General features: G+C 47.2%; 1 protein-coding gene across 2 annotated transcripts; it reads right to left on the reverse strand.

Annotated features, from left to right (window-relative positions):
* Positions 1 to 6,683: 6,683 nt before the first annotated feature.
* Positions 6,684 to 10,267, reverse strand: LOC123110326 (single myb histone 5). 2 transcript variants are annotated; one of them, XM_044530818.1, is made up of 7 exons: positions 10,074 to 10,267; positions 9,728 to 9,988; positions 9,369 to 9,610; positions 9,156 to 9,240; positions 8,751 to 8,834; positions 7,629 to 7,985; positions 6,684 to 7,388 (listed from the first exon to the last, which is right to left on the reverse strand). In XM_044530818.1, the coding sequence occupies exons 2-7, from the start codon at positions 9,875 to 9,877 to the stop codon at positions 7,374 to 7,376; spliced, it is 933 nt and encodes a 310-aa protein (XP_044386753.1). In that variant the 5' UTR covers positions 9,878 to 9,988; positions 10,074 to 10,267; the 3' UTR covers positions 6,684 to 7,373. The 2 variants fall into 2 exon arrangements, with proteins under 2 accessions (XP_044386753.1, XP_044386751.1); XM_044530816.1 differs by lacking the exon at positions 6,684 to 7,388 and having other exon boundaries at positions 7,596 to 7,985.
* Between the last annotated feature and the right edge of the window lie 9,442 nt (positions 10,268 to 19,709).

A 19,709-nucleotide genomic window follows, 5' to 3' on the forward strand; every position in this document is an offset into this window, starting at 1 on the left:
TACCCAGTGACAGAAAGGGTTGCAAGGCACGTATTGTATTGTTGCCATCGAGGATAAAAAGATGGCGTTTATATCATGTTGCATGAGTTTATCCCTCTACATCATGTCATCTTGCTTAAGGTGTTACTCTGTTCTTATGAACTTAATACTCTAGATGCAGGCAGGAGTCGGTCGATGTGTGGAGTAATAGTAGTAGATGCAGGCAGGAGTCGGTCGATGTGTGGAGTAATAGTAGTAGATGCAGGCAGGAGTCGGTCTACTTGTTGCGGACGTGATGCCTATATACATGATCATGCCTAGATAATCTCATAATTATTCGCTTTTCTATCAATTGCTCGGTAGTAATTTGTTCACCCACTGTAATACTTATGCTATCTTGAGAGAAGCCTCTAGTGAAACCTATGGCCCCGGGTCTTATCTTTTAACATATTTGCTTTCAATCTACTTTTATTTGCATCTTTACTTTTTGCATCTATATTATAAAATACCAAAAATATATTTATCTTATCATACTATCTCTATCAGATCTCACTTTCGCAAGTGGCCATGAAGGGATTGGCAACCCCTTTATTGCGTTGGTTGCGAGTTCTTTGTTTGTTTGTGTAGGTGTGTGGGACTTTTGAGGAGCCTCCTACTGGATTGATACCTTGGTTCTCAAAAACTGAGGGAAATACTTACGTTACTATTGCTGCATCACCCTTTCATCTTCAAGGAAAACCAACACAAGCTCAAGACGTAGCACGCCTCTGCTTTTTCAGCTCGGTTAATCAGTGCGGTCTTTTCATCAGCCCAGGCTTTCTTTTCAGCTTCAAATTCTTTCTTCAGTTTTTCTTGTTCAGAAACGCTGAAGTTGAACTTGGTGTCGGCCTTTTCAATTTCCATCTCTTGGGTCTCAAGGCGGCTCTTCAGATCAGTCACCTCGGATTCGAGTTGGCTCATGGTGGCCTATACAAGTACAGAGTCAAAATCAAGCCAATTGTTTATGCAATATTAAAGTCCCAAGCATTTTGCCAGCAACAAAACTTGACACTTGGGGGGTAATGTTATCAAAGAGTTTTATTTTCAATGGAGGTTCATAAGATGGCAATTTATAAGAGTAAGTCCCAAGCATTTTGCAAGCAATAATACTTGGCACTTGGGGGCTAATGCATATTGTTGTTCAAGGACCCATAAGAATTTTTTATATAAGGACCGGCTCAACCATATTGGTTAAGCCGCCCCTTGGGGACTACATGGTAAGCCAGAACTTTTATATGTTTCTTTCATTTATGTTGCTAAGTTTGTTTCAAAGTCTACAGCATAAGCATCATAAGCAGTAGACTTGGGGGCTAGCATAGTAAAGATTAATGAACAAAAGAGAACGGGTTATACCTCGAATTTTTGGTGCATCTGCTTCACCATATCAATCTCGAGGTTCCGGCTGTTGTGCACTTGGCTCATATAGCCAGAAAAGATGTCTCCAATACTCATATGAGCATAGTTGGCAACATCCATCTTGACCCAGCGGTGGTCCAGAAGTTCTTCCTTGGCGGGGCACTTGGCCAGTACAGTCAGCCTTCCCGGCTCAACATAGTCGGTTCTGGTGATCTCTACATCATCATTTGAAGGGTCATCAGTCCGGACTGGGCTAGGAACCTTTGGATTCTCTGACTCGTCGGCAGCTTGATCAGTGGGCAGGTCAGTAGCAGGAGTTGGTAAGTCTTGAGCTGGCTCAGATGGCGGCTCATCAGTGGTTGAGTCCGGCACGGCTGTTTCAAGAACCGGCTCAGTCGCAACTATATCTTCAGCTGGTTTATTTTTCCTAACCCGTTTGGTGGGTTTGGCTTGACCACTGCGGCAAAATAAAGGTTAATACTGATGCAAGGGATTAAAATAAATGCAAGATGAGCGGGTGATCATACCCTGGTGCAGTCTTGAAAGCCGGCAGGTTAGACTGTAGTGACTCGCCGGAGGAAGCTGATAATCCGAGTCAGAAGAATTGAGCTGTTGACGAATGAGACCCGCCAAGGGGTAAAATCTATTTAAAACGGCAGTGACCTCATTCCAGCGCTTCCTTGGAGTGTTTGGTAAGCCGGAGGAGAGCTCCGCGTCCTTGCTGGTCCGGGTCTGCCTCCGGCTCTCATGAATTTGCCACTTCAAAAGAAATTGAGGATCGTGATGAGCTAAAGGATGACAAAACCTTACTTTTCGGGTCACTCTGCGGATTTTCTGTCTTGGCAAAGGCTCGGAGTCGGACGAAAGGATAGTTACCTCATCAGCCTTGTTACGGCTTGCTCTTGTGTCCTCCTGCTGATAATTAGTGTCAATAAGATGGTTAAAAAATAAGCCAATCAAGGGCTACCTCCGACTCAGAAGAGTCCGCTAGCCGAAGCACGTCAGAAGCGGTGGCTTTCTTGCCCTTCCTTTTGACAGCTTCTTTCCTGGCGGCTTTCTTTTCTTTTCTAGCTTTCTTGGCGGCTTCATGATCATATTTGACTTTCCAAAATTTATCATCCGCCTGCAAAGATTAGCATATGCATGAGTATGGGTGAAAAATTAAGAAATTGAAGTAGTCATTTCACATGGGCGGTTTACCTTTGGAGCCGGGTTAGCTTTGAAGAAGGGAGCTAGGCCCACCTTGCCGCAATCCCCCAGACTCTCACTCAGAAGAGACTTGGTCATGTCGTTAATGACGTCGTCAGGCATGTCGTCAGGGTTGTGACACAGAGGATCATTCTTGGCGCCAGTGTATTCGCACATCAAGCCGGTACGGCGGCTCAACAGAATAACCCGCCAGGCGAGCCAAACCCGGACCAGGTCAATGCCTGTCAGCCCGTTCCCCAGCAGAGCCTTGATCTTGGCCAAAGTAGGAGCAAGTGATTTACGTTTCGTGGATGTAATCTTGTCAGGAAAAGGATGGTTGGTCCCAAGATGAAGGGCATGAAAGCCGGGCAGAGGGTTTTCATTAGCCGGAGAGGTATCTTTGAAGTAAAACAAGTCATATTCCAATCTTTGGGGTGGCTTGGCGGGTTAGCGTAAGGAAATATCACATCCCTGTGGCGCTGGATCGAGACTCCGCCAAGTTCTAAGCTCTGGCCACTGGCACATTCAGTCTGGCGGTTCAAATAGAACAGTTCTCTGAAAAGTAGCAAATTGGGTTCTTCACTAAGGTATACTTCGCTGAATACTTGGAAGTTGCAGATATTAGACACGGAATTGGGTCCGATGTCTTGTGGGTGAAGATCAAAGAAATTCAGCACATCCCTGAAGAATTTTGAGCCGGGAGGAGTAAATCCCCGGTTCATATGATCTGTGAAAACAACAACCTCTCCGTCTTTGGGTTGAGGAAATTCTTCATCCGGGTTAGGAGCACGATAAGGCATGACTTCTTTTTTGGCAGATATCCGGTCTTCACAAAGTCATCCAAGGTGCTGTTAGTGACAATGGATTTAACCTAGTTGCAGGAGGTAGGTGCCTTGGGTGCCATTCTGATTGAAAGCCTAAGACAAAGTAAAAGTGTCGGTTCAAATTTAAGCCGGGCAGGACAAAAATATTACTGTGCATATTCAAAATGGCGGCTTACGAAGGGGCCTAATGGTATAAGGATAATTATGTCCTGGTTAGTTAAGCGCCATAAGCTCTATAAGCCTTCAAGACTATTTAAACCGCCAAGGGTGGTTCAAGTTATTAATTGAGCATTGCTCCCTTAAAACCGGCGATCAAAGTCGCCATGACTAGATAATTCTAACAAGTGCAGATTTTGCCTAAGTGTTGTACAAACAGTTTCACAATTTGTAGCTGTTATTTTGGATCAAACAGATGTTCAGAAAAGATAATTTACTAGACCTAAAACAGGGCGCCGAGGAGTTCATGCGCTATAATGGGGTTTTCTTGCATGGAAAGGAGATCTACTGGTACCCAAAATGGATGTGGGACACGTACCGCATAAGATCTATGGGGTTTTTAGATCGAAAGAAGCCATAGCAGGTGGAACATAAGAACTCAGATGAACTGCGCGCGGTACTGAAGAACATGCAAGCCCTAGAGTAGATCTATGGCGCAGAAAGGGGAAACACTTACTGCGGAAGATTTGTGGAGGAGGGATGCTGCCGTTCTCTGGTCAAGGTCAGGTCGATGCAGCAGCCAAGCTCGACGAAGATGAGGTGCGCTATGGCGACGGCGGCGGAGCTCCAGTAACAGATGGGGGCGAGAGGAAGAAGATGCGGAACGGGAAGAATGAAGGAAGACCTAGTCGGGTCTATTTATAAGGAAGGGCCACTAAAGAGCGCGAAAAACAAGGAGGCCGATAACATGAGTTATTCAACTGCAAGGACGCCTCGATTTTTGGGATGGTTATCGAGACAAAGATCCGTTGGGATATGTTGGATAAAACGCACTTTTATGACAGGTGAAGTCATGGCGGGTTACCACAAATCCAGAAGATGATGTCATGGCAGGTTACAAAAAAATCATAAAGGCAGAAGATTTTTTCCTTAAGTGTCGAAGAGTGACATGAAAACCAGTTCAAATCAATCTGGAGCCTAATGTTGGGGATATAACTATTGGTATGACCCACCCAGGAGGGGCCGGGTCATACTTGCAAATATTCATGAAGCCCAAGACCCAGGTTATGGATGGCGGTTTAGTTAAAGGCACATGGCCCAGAGGCGACTTAAGGCCCATAGTGAGGAACCGCCATGTATGCGTGACTTGTATTGTAAGGCAAGAATAGTTAAGAGACCGAGCCGGACACTGTTTATGAGCCGGCCGGGACTCCGTAGAGCCGCTGGGCGTCGGCCTCTGTATATAAAGGGACGACCCGGCGGCGGTTCAGGGCAAGTAACATCAACTCGAGAGCTAGGTCAGCGATTTGCTCCCTGGTTATCGAGACATAAGCAATCCCACTCAAAACTGGACCGTAGGCTTTTACCTTCACCGTAAGGGGCCGAACCAGTATAAACCTCGTGTCCTTTGTCCCGATTAACCCCTTCAAGCTTCCTAGTTGCGATGGCTCCACGACTAAGTCCTTTCACTAGGACATCTGTCGTGACAATTCCACGACACTATCATTACTTCCACTTGGGTTTAACGTGTCAACCTCCTTAAGTGCAGCCGCTCACCTTTGACAATCTTTGTTGATTGTCGACCACCGGGAGCGAAGAGATCTTTCCGTGCGTTCGATTCCATTTTTGTTGTGTAAATCAAAGTGCTCCTTCATCAGGATCCAATATGCATCTCTACTTTGATCCCCTCCAACGATGGCATCCCTAGACACTTGCAACCATGTATTGCATAGCAAGATGTCTTCGTCCATGGTGTAGTTGCCCGCTCTTCCTTTCGGTGCATCGAACATACCCTCACCATCCTCGTCCACCTCAAACTCATGATCAATGAAATGCACATCATTGGTTTTGAGACCAATGAGAGTTGTTGGAGCCAACACCCATAGTTGACATATATGTCTCATCATTAAAACCACAAAGTATATACAACAAAGCAAATAAGTTGTCCATATGTGTGCATTCAAAAAACAACACAAAAAAGTGGGCGAAATTTTACCTTGTGGGCATTTCATCGAACACCTTGTTCGCATCGGCCGCCAGCGCAACAAGCGAGCTCGTCGGCGCTTCGGTCGCTGCCGCATCTGTCGCACGCCCTGCAAGCTTCTTCTTCAGCCGCCTAGAGGAGCCGTCCGCCGCCTTGTTCTCCTTCCCGGGCACATGGCTTCATGGCGAGCGCCGGCGCGACGCCACCCGCCGCCAAGGTCGTCTGTGGCGCCATGAAAAGGCCGCAAGCGAGAGCGGTGCTTGGAGGAACACCCGGTGGAGGCGAAGCCAAAGCTTCCCGCGCTAGGGTTTGCGCCAGCGGCGGCGGGGTCGCGGGTGTAGGAAGGGGTGAGGGGGATGTCGGCGCGGCTCTCCATCAGGCGAATTCACTGGCAGCGGCGCGCACGGGGTAAAAGCGGAGCGGGCGCTCGATTGTGCAACGCGCGGGAGCGAGCGCACGAAATAAGCGGGATGTCGTTTCGCCCCGTGCGCTGAACCAATTATATCGCGCACGCGTTTTTTGCGCCTCCACTCGAGCGCCCGGAGCGGCTGCGCGCGCAAAAAAATACTATTTTTCCAACGCGGCGCATATATCGCGCGGTCCGTTGGAGATGCTCTTAGCTCATCAGAGTTGCACTATCTGTCGATGTAAAACTGTCGTCCCCGCGTCAGTGGCATGCGGCAGATGACCCGCCAAGGCGCCAATGAACAACTCGGCCGTGTTTCAATTGCTCCAACGGCACCAGATGTTAACTCGCAGTCATACGTTGCACTTCATCGCTATGTTTTCTTCTTCTGACTCACCAATGTTTTGATTTGCGGCTTTTAGAACATGCTTCCCTTTCTTTTTGCTGCCGTTTCGTATATATGAATTATAGTGTTTCCGAGCAAATCCTTAAACATGCAATATGTTTGTATATTTGTTTGCAAATCCACGCTATATACATGATCCTATACAGGAAAGTGCAGTGAATTGGTGACTGTCAGCGTCCAGCTGTATTCCATGGAGAATAACAACGATTCTCTGGTAAACAATCACACGGATTGAAAAAGCATGTGTGCGCTTTGTACAATTCCAAGAAACTTTGGGCTGAACCAAGACGCATATGCCACCCAAGTTTACCAATATCAAAGATTGGTAGATGTTGGATCGGCGGATGTACAACTGCGTTATTTTCAAAGCACCAGTACAATACCAAGATAAATATTGAGTGAATTTGGCCTACCAAAACATGTTATATTGCCAACTATTTTGGCCTGGCAAACTTATACAGACTGAATACATGAATAAATTCTATAGACACTGTGATTATTCTGTACCAAATACCTTGACCTGGGGTAGACCAGACAGACAAGCGGCAAACTGAATGGCACGATTCATTCGGAAGATTCACCGCAAAAGGAAGATAAGGTAATCCAACACATGGTGAATAAAATTCCAACATGGCAGTGACCTAAACCATGACAGCAACAAGGGTCCAGAAAGATGGAATGACCATCATCTATATTTATTGGACTTCTCATCATCCCACAGCCTGTGCAGATCCCATTTACGGCTCTGCCATGTGGGAGTTAAATATGAGTTGGTCTTCCTCCATCCCTCGGCAAACCCGCATGAGGGAGAAAGGTAACTAGCTTCAAGGTGCAAGTCAGAAAACCAAGCAAGTTTGCGCTGCTTGAACAGGATGAGCTTGCTTGAATTCAAATAACAGATCGGCATTGCCATCAGCTCAAAGGCTCCAGTAACACCAAAGCATCAGTTAGTTTGCGCTGGAATTCAGCAGGCATGCACGCGCGCACAACAAGGTCAGAGGAATGCGGACGCTGAAGCAGCTCCCACAAGATGTCTCAACCTCGAATGATCTGCATGTAAGTATGAAGGCGTTCAGGATTTGCTGAGCAGATAACATAGTTCTTTTCACGATTCTAAGGTGCCCATTTCCTATAAATTGCTTCATACAAGCAGTAATTCTGACTATGTGTGTCCATGTGTTTTAATGTTTTACTCATCAATATGAATGCAGTATGCAAAAGCAACAAAATGTCAACTGAAAACATGCAAATAAAAACAGTTGAACATAGAGCCTAAGTACTTAGAATTACCAATTTTGCTGAACTCCTGTTTTTTAATGTCAACATTGCTGCTTCCGCAAAGGCTTGTGCAGCTACAGCATCAGCTTCTGCAGCCTCCGCTTCCCTCACTGCGGCTTCAGCTTCCGCCATGATAGCGTCTGCCTCAGCAACCGCACGAGCTGCTGCAGCTGCAGCCTCTTCTGCGCTCATGTTTCTCATCCGTGCAAGTTCGGCATCTACCTGAGATTTAGTGTGGGCGGTAAAGCCATCCCTCTCTACCTTCTCTACCTTGGTTGGCTCCTTTTTTATATCATCAAGCAGCAGCATTTTGGAGCTTCGCCCTTCTAAAAAAGATGAGCTAGGGGCTATCCTGTACTTCCGATTCACCTAAAATTGTTAAACTTTAGTACCGGGCTGCATGGCATATGGCTTATACTCTTAAAAAGAGTAACCTAGTCTATCTAGGTGTGCACATACAAATTTTCAAGGCTAAAATAGAAAGATTATCCAGGTTCATGGTTTTAGGGACCTTACATTCCAACTAGAAATATGTATAACATTACAATTTTCAGGTGGACCATGGGGAAAAAATGCGCATACAAAAGATATCACTGCCAAAACGTCATATATTTAGGAACAGAGGGAGTAGTTAGTACGATTCAAAATGTTATACTATATTTCATAAAGATACTATTATACCTTTTGCTGGATCTCTTTGTTTTGGCAGTTCAATTTGAACTGCCAAAACGTCTTATATTTAGGAACGGAGGGAGTAGATAAGTACTGTACTACTGTACTAGATATGTTACGACACTGAAAGCAATTGTAATAGAATAGATAAGTAGATGCCAATAGCAGGCAAACAATGTTTGGAACAGAGAGTGCTCGTGCACGTGTTGATAGGGTGAATGCATGCGGGGAGCACAACATATCAAGCACAGTCATCCATATAATGATAAACCATACATAATATGTAAACATACAATATGAAAACATCCTAGTTCAATTCAATTGAGCTTCATCAGACTTAAATTATATGCTACAACCTACAACAATGGTAATGTGACTTTGCTACATTATATCAGGGCACCCTTTTTCCCACCTCTTTATAATCTACAATAATGGAGTTAAGATAGAAAGAAATGCTCCTACCTTCATCAATTTCCCAGATGATGTCAACTCATTCAGTTTTGCAGACAGTACATGATCAAAATCAGCAGGTGGCCAGTATTGTTCCTACATGACATGAAAAATTATGTTAAGAATGGTGCAATCTACATAAGAAGCTAGATTATGTAGAACTCTGCCACAATGGAATGGAATTTTGGAGCCACTAGTTATCATGAAATCATTTCTGCATGTCTATGTTGTCCCAGAATTTTTTGCATCACTGCCTGAATAATTATCAAAACTATATCAAGTGATCAGCGACGTAAATGAGTAATGTTTTATTAATGAAGACTACGAAATTTGGCATTTGTAAAGGATCATATATTCGGTTTGTTGTTAGCATTTCATTGTGATCAAGTAGACCATAAACAGAAGAAGCATAGAAACCTCTATGTAATTAGCAACGGCTGTTTTGTATGACCCTGTAGGCTCATTCAAGGTCTTCACGGCCTCCAGTATGATATTTTCTAGCCTGCAGGAACGGCACCATAGAGGTACATTAAAGCAGTCAAAAACCTTCCAAGTTTCTGTTCAAGATACTGGTAGAACATAGGACATAAAACAAGCATTCCAGACCAGTATATCGAACAGGGCACCTACCTGGATAGCGATTTATTCCCTGAACCTGTAGTAAACGTCACAATAGGCTTTATGATAGGCTTCACGTCGACGACGTCATCATCACCGTCAGAGGTGATGGTGGTGATCGCCGTCGAGTGGGTTTCCTGCTTCGGAGCAGACCTCGGCTTCTTAGCCGTGGGCGTCGTCGTCGTCGTCGTCGTCCTCACTTTGTCGCGAGTGCCCGACGCGTTCACGGTGACATTCATGTTCCGCCACTTGTCCTGCAATCACAGTCGGCAAACACGCATCCACGCAGGCAACAGTCATCAGAGTCTCCAATCTAGAGCGAATAAACCGCGCAGGGTCTGACAGCTGATGAAACGGACGCAGGAACGAACCTTGAGGTCAACGTTGGATCGGTAGCGCAGGATGTTGCTGAACTCGGGGTCCTTGAGTATGGTGCGCCATTTCCCGGCCCCGTGCTTGCCTATCCCGGCCTTGAGCGCCGCCTCCTCCTCCGCCGTCCACTTCTGCTTCGGCGCCCCCATCTGCTTCGGCCTTGCCCTAGAAGGCTAGGGCTCCCCTTCCTCCTCCTCCTCCTCCTCCTCCTCCTACAACGAAAGCAACAGCGCCTGTCGCCAAACAAATCGGAGGCGGATCTAGACCCGGAATCCCTCTAGGTCAGTTCGGGATCGAGTAATCAACCACCGGATCGACGCCTAGAAAGCTCGTACTCGTACGTACCTGGGAAGCAAAGGCTGCGGACGGGGCGGGGGCGGAGGCGCGGCGATGTGGGGCGGAGACGTCGACCGCGCGCGGGAGGCGCCGGCGGTGGCTAGGGCACGTTCGGCGGCAGGTCTAGGGCACGGTGGATTGGAGCTTGAGATAGGGCAGGGCAGCAGAGGGCAGAGGAGGATACGGTGGAGAGGAAAAGTCGCCGCGGGGATGATGGATTTTTTTTATTTTATTTTTGCTCTGTCGACACCAAAGCTATCCAAACGGGCCGGGCCAAACAGGCCAGCCCGCGAGCACGCCGGCACGAGGCATGGCACGGGCTAAACGGGTCATGCCCGGCACGCCTTGGGTCATGTCTGGGCTTGGAAGCTGGGCACAGGGCCGGCACGAAACGGACAGTTATTATTTTTATTTGTCTCAAAAAAATTAATTTATTCAAAATATTTTATATATGTGTGTTCTAAAATACACCCAATAGGCCTAACAATAGCCCAACGGGCTAAAAAATATACAACTTAACGTGCTAAACGTGCCACGGGCCGGCCCGTTTATTAGCTGGGCCGTGCCTAGGCTGGAGGACACAGCACATGTGTCGGCACAGCACGGCCCGACTAATAATCGTGCCACGGCAGACCGTGCCGTGGCCAGCCCAGTTAGGGTGGGTCCTGTCGGCCCAACGTACTCCCTCTCTAAACCAGTATTAGTTTACTTTACAGAGGGAGTTGCAATTAATTTGATTTTTGCTAAATTGCACGCTTTGTCTATTTAATTTTTGACGAAATATTATTTTGTATTGTTAGAAAATTAGTAAGGATTTAGGACTAGAATTTGGGTCTTTTGGTTCAAGTGCTTTTTTTGCAAAAATAGTTCAAGGGAATTCATGAGCATTTAGAATAGCTCCCGTACTGGTAAAAAAACTACACTCCATGAAAGGTTAAGATAAAAACAACCCTTCAACTGCTCATGTAAACCTTTTTTTTTCTGGATTCCATAGAATTTCTCCCAACTTCCCTCGTATTTACGGGAGCATAGTCCTTCCCGTATAATTTGGTAGGCAGGAAACCACGTAAAAATTCACAGGAGTTGGGCTGGACCAAAAGCGTGAAGCTCGCAAGATTAATAAACACTCTCACGATAGCTCGTTAAACTAATTAGTACAACACAACACATTTTTTTATGTAACAACATTTTGAAGGAAATATGCTCTAAAGGCAATAATAAAGTTGTTATTTTATATTTCCTTATTCATGATAAATGTTTATTGTTCATGTTAGAATTGTATTAACCGGAAATTTGATACTTGTGTGGATACATAGACAAAACTACGTATCCCTAGTATGCCTCTACTAGACTAGCTCGTTGATCAAAAATGGTTAAGTTTCCTAGCCATGGACATGAGTTGTCATTTGATAACAGGATCACATCATTAGTAGAATGGTGTGATGGACAAGACCCATCCGTTAGCTTAGCATAATGATCGTTCAGTTTTATTGCTACTGCTTTCTTCGTGTCAAATATATATTCCTCCGACTATGAGATTATGCAACTCCCGGACACCAGAGGAATGCCTTATGTGCTATCAAACGTCACAATGTAATTGGGTGATTATAAAGATGCTCTACAGGTATCTCCGAAGGTGCTTGTTGGGTTGACATAGATTGAGATTAGGATATGTAACACTAAGTATCGGAGAGGTATCTCTGGGCCCTCTCGGTAATGCACATCAAATGAAGCCTTGCAAGCAATGTGACTAATGAGTTAGTTACGAGATGATGCACTACGGAACGAGTAAAGAGACTTGCTGGTAACGAGATTGAACTAGGTATGTAGATACCGACAATCGAATCTCGGGCAAGTAACATACCAATGACAAAGGGAATAACTATATTGACATTGCGATTCGACCGATAAAGATCTTCGTGGAATATGTGGGAACCAATATGAGCATCCAGTTTTGCTATTGGTTATTGACCGGAGAGGTGTCTCGGTCATGTCTACATAGTTCTCGAACCCGTGGGGTCTGCACGCTTAACGTTCGATGACGATTGATATTATATGAGTTATGTGTTTTGGTGACCAAAGGTTGTTCGGAGTCCCGGATGAGATCACAGACATGACGAGGAGTCTCGAAATGGCCGAGAGGTAAAGATTGAAATATTGGAAGGTTACATTCGAACACCGGAATGGTTTCGGGGAGTTTCGGATGATTCTCGGAGTACCGGGAGGTTACTGGAACCCCCCGGGGAATTAATGGGCCAACATGGGCCATAGGGGAGAGGGGAGACAGCCCACAAGAGGTGCCCCCCCCATGGGAGTCCGAATTGGACTAGGGGAGGGGGGTGCCCCCCTTTCCCTGTCCTACTCCCTCTCCCTTTCTCCCTTTGCTACTCTGGAAAGGAAAGGGAATCCTACTCGGACTGGGAGTAGGACTCCCCCCATGGCGCGCCCCTCTAGGCCGGCCGCCTCCTCCCCTACTCCTTTATATACGGGGGCAGGGGGCACCCCAAAGCACAACAATTATTCTCTTAGTCGTGTGCGGTGCCCCTGTCCACCATTTACTCCTCCGATAGTATCATCATAGTGCTTAGGCGAAGCCCTGCGTGGATCACATCACCAACACCGTCATTACGCCATCGTGCTTACGGAACTCATCGGCTCCATTGACACTCTGCTGGATCAAGAATTTGAGTGACGTCATTGAGCTGAACGCATGCAGAACTCGAAGGTGTCGTACGTTCGGTACTTGATCGGTTGACTCGAGAAGACGTTCGACTACATCAACCGCGTTAAGTTAACGCTTTCACTTTCGGTCTACGAGGGTATGTGGACAAACTCCCCCCCTCTCATTGCTATGCATCTCCTAGATAGATCTTGCATGAGCGTAGGAATTTTTTTGAAATTGCATGGCTACGTTTCCCAACAGTGGCATTCGAGCCAGGTCTATGCGTAGATGATATGCACGAGTAGAACACAAAGAGTTGTGGGCGGTGATCGTCATACTGCTTACCACCAATGTCTTATTTTGATTTAGCGGTATTGTTGGATGAAGCAGCCCAGACCAACCTTACATGATCGTGTTCATGAGACCGGTTCCACCGACAGACATGCAACTAGTTTTGCATAAAGGTGGCTGGCAGGTGTCTATTTCTCCAACTTTAGTTGACTCAAATTTGACTGCGGCCGGTCCTTGTGAAGTTTAAAACAGCAAACTTGATAAATCACCGTTGTGGTTTTTGTGCCGTAGGTATGTACGGTTCATGCTAGCAGCCCGTAGCAGCCACGTAAAACTTGCAACAAACAAAGTAGAGGACATCTAACTTATTTTTGCAGGGCATGTTGTGATGTGATATGGTAAAGACATGATGTGATATAAAGATTGTTGTATGAGATGATCATGTTTTGTAAAAGTTATCGGCAATTGGCAGGATACATATGATTGTCGCTTTATTGTATGAAATACAAGCGCTATGTAATTGCTTTACTTTATCACTAAGCGGGAGCGATAGTCGTAGAAGCAACGGTTGGCGAGATGACCACGACGCTACGATGGAGATCAAGGTATCAAGCCAGTGACGATGGAGATCATGACGTTGCTTCGGTGATGGAGATCATGAGCACAAGATGATGATGGCCATATCATGTCACATATTTTTGATTGCATATGATGTTTATCTTTTATGCATCTTATTTTGCTTAGTACGGCGGTAGCATTATAAGATGATCCCTCACTAAATTTCAAGGTATAAGTGCTCTCCCCAAGTATGCACCGTTGCGAAAGTTCTTCGTGCTGAGACGCCACGTGATGATCAGGTGTGATAGGCTCTACGTTCAAATACACTGGGTGCAAGCCAGATTTGCACACACGGAATACTCGGGTTAAACTTGACGAGCCTAGCATATACAGATATGGCCTCGGAACACTTGAGACCGAAAGGTCGAACGTGAATCATATAGTAGATATGATCAGCATAGTGATGTTCACCATTGAAGACCTCTCCATCTCACGCGATGATCGGACATGGTTTAGTTGATTTGGATCACGTATCATTTAGATGACTAGAGGGATGTCTATCTAAGTGAGAGTTCTTAAGTAATATGATTAATTGAACTTAATTTATCATGAACTTAGTCCTGGTAGTTTTTTGCATATCTATGTTGTAGATCAATGGCCTGTGCTACCATTCCTTTGAATTTTAATGCGTTCCTAGAGAAAGCTAAGTTGAAAGATGATGGCAGCAACTACACGGACTGGGTCCGTAACTTGAGGATTATCCTCATTGCTACACAGAAGAATTATGTCCTTGATGCACTGCTAGGTGTACTACCTGCCCCAGCAACTGCAGACATTGTGAATGCCTAGTAGTCACGTGTTGATGACTACTCGTTAGTTCAGTGTGCCATGCTTTACGGCTTAGAATCAGGACTTCAAAGACGTTTTGCACGTCGTGGACCATATGTGATGTTCCAGGAGTTGAAGTTGATACTTCAAGCAAATGCCCGAGTTGAGAGATATGAAGTCTCCAACAAGTTCTATAACTGCAAGATGGAGGAGAACAGTTCTATTAGTGAGCACATACTCAGAATGTCTGGGTACCATAATCACTTGACTCAGCTGGGAGTTAATCTTCCAGATGATTGTGTCATTGACAGTGTTCTTCGATCACTGCCACCAAGCTACAAAGGCTTTGTGATGAACTACAATATGCAAGGGATGGAAAAGACTATTCTCGAGCTCTTCGCGATGCTAAAGGCCGCGGAGGTAGAAATCAAGAAGGAGCATCAAGTGTTGATGGTTAACAAGACCACTAGTTCCAAGAAAAACGGCAAGGGTAAAAAGAAAGGGAACTTCAAAAAGACTGACAAGCAAGTTGTCACTCCCGAGAAGAAACCTAAGAATGGACCCAAGCCTGAGACTAAGCGCTTATACTGCAAAGGGACTGGTCACTGGAAGCGGAACTGCCCTAAGTATTTGGCAGATAAGAAGGATGGCAAAGTGAACCCCCGGGCCAAAGCAAAAACGACGGCGTAAGCGCCGCCTTAGGTCCAGTCACAGTAAAAATAGCGATAACAACCCAAAACAGGATGACACTTCGGTTGATTCCGAAGGCAACAACGACCATAGGGACCCAGCAATGGAGCAAGACAAACCAGGTCATGCCGAACACAACCCAAAGCAAACGCCCAATCACATAAATTCAAAGGGCCGAACTCATCCGGCTACCTCCAAAGAAGAGAACAGTCCAGTCGACAATGCGTTCATCATCCCGGAAGAACATTCGGAACAAGATAACCTCCGCAGAAAACTCCTGGCCACAGCACGGAGCCTGAAGAAGCAGAAGCAAAGGCTTAAGGCCGCGCAGGACACGCTCAACCGAAGATGAAATAAGGTGCTGGACACCGAAGGGAAACGTGGCTATAATCGCCACACAAAGAGCTACCCAAAGCGCAAACTGCTACCCGAATTTGACGATGAAGCCGCAGCACCCGTTCGGCCCAAAAACAATACGGCTACTCAACCGGACCAACCACCTCATGGCCGCGATAGAGCAGCCACCGATACCGCACGCGATTTACGAGAGCTCCTGGACAAAAAGGCCAGTGCGGCCAGATCCATCTATGGGTCCAGAGGACATGCTCCGACGCGGGATGATGGCCACCACAACGATCATACTGACCAAATACCAATCCGGAATCAACACCGGGAGCAACAGTAGCCGGCAGCATGCCGCAACACGGCCAGATACAGAGGGGCCGCACACCCCTGTGCTTCACGGACGAGGTGCTAGACCATGAATTTCCACAGGGATTCAAGCCCGTGAATATAGAGTCATACGACGGAACGACGGACCCTGGGGTCTGGATTGAGGATTTTATCCTTCACATACACATGGCTCGTGGGGATGACCTCCATGCCATCAAATACCTCCCCCTCAAGTTAAAAGGACCAGCTCGTCATTGACTCAAAAGCCTCCCCGAAAACTCAATTGGAAGTTGGGAGGAACTTGAGGATGCTTTTAGGGCCAACTTTCAAGGGACTTATGTCCGGCCTCCAGATGCTGACGACTTAAGTCACATAATACAGCAGTCCAGAGAGTCCGCCCGCAAACTTTGGAACAAATTCCTCACTAAGAAGAATCGAAATGTCGACTGTCCGGATGCCGAAGCCTTAGCAGCCTTCAAACACAGTATCCGAGACAAGTGGCTTGCCAGACACCTCGGCCAAGAAAAGCCGAGAACGATGGCAGCCTTAACAAGCCTCATGACCCGATTTTGTGTGGGCGAGGATAGCTGGTTGGCCCGTAGAGGCACCAGCGACCCGGGTACATACGAAATCCGAGATGGCAACGGGAAGCCACGGCACACTAAGCACAAACGTCGGAATAATGATAGTCCGGACAACACAACGGTCAACGCCAGATTCAGGGGCTCTCGACCTGGTCAAGGAAAGAAGCCATTTAAAGGCAGTAGAGAGGAACCATCCGGCGTGAACAAAGTCCTGGACAGATTGTGCCAAATCCATGGTACTTCCGACAAACCTGCAAATCATACCCACAGAGAATGTTGGGTTTTCAAGCAGGTTGGCAAGTTAAACGCCAAACACAAGGAAAGGGGAACACCAAGAGAAGATGAGGATGAGCCTCGCCAGCCGAACACAAGGGGCCAAAAACAATTCCCACCGGAAGTCAAAACGGTAAACATGGTACACGCAACTCACGCAGAGTTCGTAGCCCCCCAATTCAACCCCTGGGCAACTTGCCCGATCACTTTTGATCACAGGGACTACCCGACCAGTACCCAACACGGAGGATCGGCTGCCTTGGTGCTCGACCCAATAATTGATGGATACCATCTTACTCGCGTCCTAATGGACGGCGGCAGTAGTCTTAATCTGATATATCAAGACACCATCCGCAAGATGGGGGTAGACCCATCCAGAATAAGTCAAAATAACGCCACCTTCAATGGAGTGATTCCAGGCGTAGTAGCCCACTGCTGGGGCTCCCTCGTATAAGAAGTGACATTCGGTTCTCCCGACAACTTCAGAAGCGAGAACCTACTCTTCAACATCGCCCCCTTCAGCAGCGATTATCATGCATTGCTTGGAAGAACGGCCTTCGCTTGCTTGAACGCAATACCGAACTATGCCTGCCTTAAACTCAAGATGCCCGGTCCACGCGGCGTCATCACGGTTAGCAGAAACACAGAGCAGTATGCGGCACTTCCTGCTGCTGGACTCTAGGCGGCCTCTCCAAATAGAACACATGACCGGTCGTCAAGACCACGAACACGGTTAGACGAGTCCAATACACCATTTTTCACAATGGCTCGGATAAACCTGAGCCAGGGGTTGTACATGTGTCCCCATAAATGATACAAGGGGCTGCAAACATGTAACAAAAGCCCACATTTCGGCTTGCCTCATTAATAGGCCGGATCTTGAACATTTCTCGAGCATAACTAACTTTTCACACGTTTTCTTTTTTCTTTTCTACAGACACTACCAGTGCGACACCCTTCCAGGATATGGCACGACGGAGACATAGGCGCAGACGTGCAGCAGGGCCCCGCCCACAGGTTTCTCTTTAGATTAAGCCCATGCGTAAACCTTCTTTACTGTCTCTTGTTGCTCGACGTCCCATGGGTATTTCACAAACCCATAAGGGATACTGGCATTATAGGCTTTTGGCCATGATAGATCAATGCACGTACCTGGAATCACAGGGTCAAGGGCGTCATTCAGCCCAATATATGTTACAAAGTCCAAATACCTTCGGGAGTGTTCGGCGTCACGAGTTTGGCCTTATATGCATCAGCTCCGAATCATGTCTTTGGTCAAATGTTGGGTTAGCCCGGCTCCTGGGTTTGCTGCCTTACATTCCGTTCTATCGGCTAAGGCGGCTGTCGGTGTCAAAACCGGCGGATCTCGGGTAGGGGGTCCCGAACTGTGCGTCTAGGCGGATGGTAACAGGAGACAAGGGACATGATGTTTTACCCAGGTTCGGGCCCTCTTGATGGAGGTAAAACCCTACGTTCTGCTTGATTAATATTGATGATGTGTGTTACAAGAGTAGATCTACCATGAGATCAAGGAGGCTAAACCCTAGAAGCTAGCCTATGGTATGATTGTTGTTCGTCCTATGGACTAAAGCCATCCGGTTTATATAGACACCGGAGAGGGCTAGGGTTACACAGAGTCGGTTACAATGGTAGGAGATCTACATATCCGTATCGCCAAGCTTGCCTTCCACGCCAAGGAAAGTCCCATCCGGACACGGGACAAAGTCTTCAATCTTGTATCTTCATAGTCTTGGAGTCCGGCCGATGATGATAGTTCGGCTATCCGGACACCCCCTAATCCAGGACTCCCTCAGTAGCCCCCGAACCAGGCTTCAATGACGACGAGTCCGGTGCGTATGTTGTCTTCGGCGTTTGCAAGGCGGGTTCTTCTTCACGCTCCATGTGTTTGCTGGATAGTGTCCGGTTGCTTCATAAATGCTGCGCTCCTTGGCTTCTACGTTCAATAATGGCCTTCTTCCACGTGTCATATGAATGCGAAAAGCCAGGGTATTCTTATGTTTTCCCCCTAGCTGCGCGGATAAGCTGCCTATAAGAGAGGCGAGGATCCAGATCCAAATCACACCATCCTCCTTCCGCAAGTACTCATCGAGGCGCATCTGACAAAAAATCCATTCCAACATGGAGAGTCGACGCGGCTCCTCTTCTCGCGCTCCCAGTCCTAAGCCAGGAGATTGGAGGAGATGCTCAGTCCCGCATAGCGAGTTAGTGGTGCTCCAAACAGAGGGATACCTTCCCCCGGCCTTTATGGTTCCGGTTCGAGCCGGACTGGCCACCTACAAGGGCGGGAAGCAGGCGGAGAGCGTCCCCAATCCCTCCAAAGGAGAGAGGGTATGCTTCGTCTCCTACTTGATAAGGGGACTCGGATTTCCTATACATCCGTTTCTCCGGGGGCTCCTGGAGTTCTATGGACTCCAACTTCACCACCTCACGCCTGCCTCTATTTTGCACATTGCGGGCTTTGTAGCTCTTTGCGAGCTGTTCTTGGGCATCGAGCCCCATTTTACGCTGTGGAAGAGGCTATTTTGCCTCGTACCCCGTTCTCACAAGGGGTCGATATATCAAGTGGGCTGAGCCGAAATATGGCGCATCACCGGGACCGGATATCTATCCGGAACTCCGAAGAAGGCATCCGAAGACTGGCCTTCGGAGTGGTTCTATATGGAAGACGCCCCGCTGCCGGATCCAGTTCGGATCGGCCTCCCGGAGTTTAGCAACGCTCCTCTGAAGAAACGCCTGAGTTGGCGCCCGCGGAGCCCTCAACGGGAAGATGATAGGAGCGTCCACTATCTGATGGGTCGGATACGGCTACTAGCCCATTCCGGATTAACCATGATTGGAGTCATGGCCACATGTATTATGCGAGGGGTGCAGCCGCTCCAATATAGGGGCCACCCCATGTGGGATTTTAACGGGAAGAATGACGCCACCCGTCATGGCCGCATGGGACTGGGATCGGCTGCCGATCTGGTGAAGATCATGTCCGGCTTGTACAAGGGGGAGGAGGAGGACTTCCTCCGCACGAGTCCATTGAATGGATTCTCCAGGAATAACCCTCGAAGCTGGGTA

This window comes from Triticum aestivum, chromosome 5B (assembly GCF_018294505.1).
Source record: "Triticum aestivum cultivar Chinese Spring chromosome 5B, IWGSC CS RefSeq v2.1, whole genome shotgun sequence".
Taxonomy (NCBI): Eukaryota; Viridiplantae; Streptophyta; class Magnoliopsida; order Poales; family Poaceae; genus Triticum; species Triticum aestivum.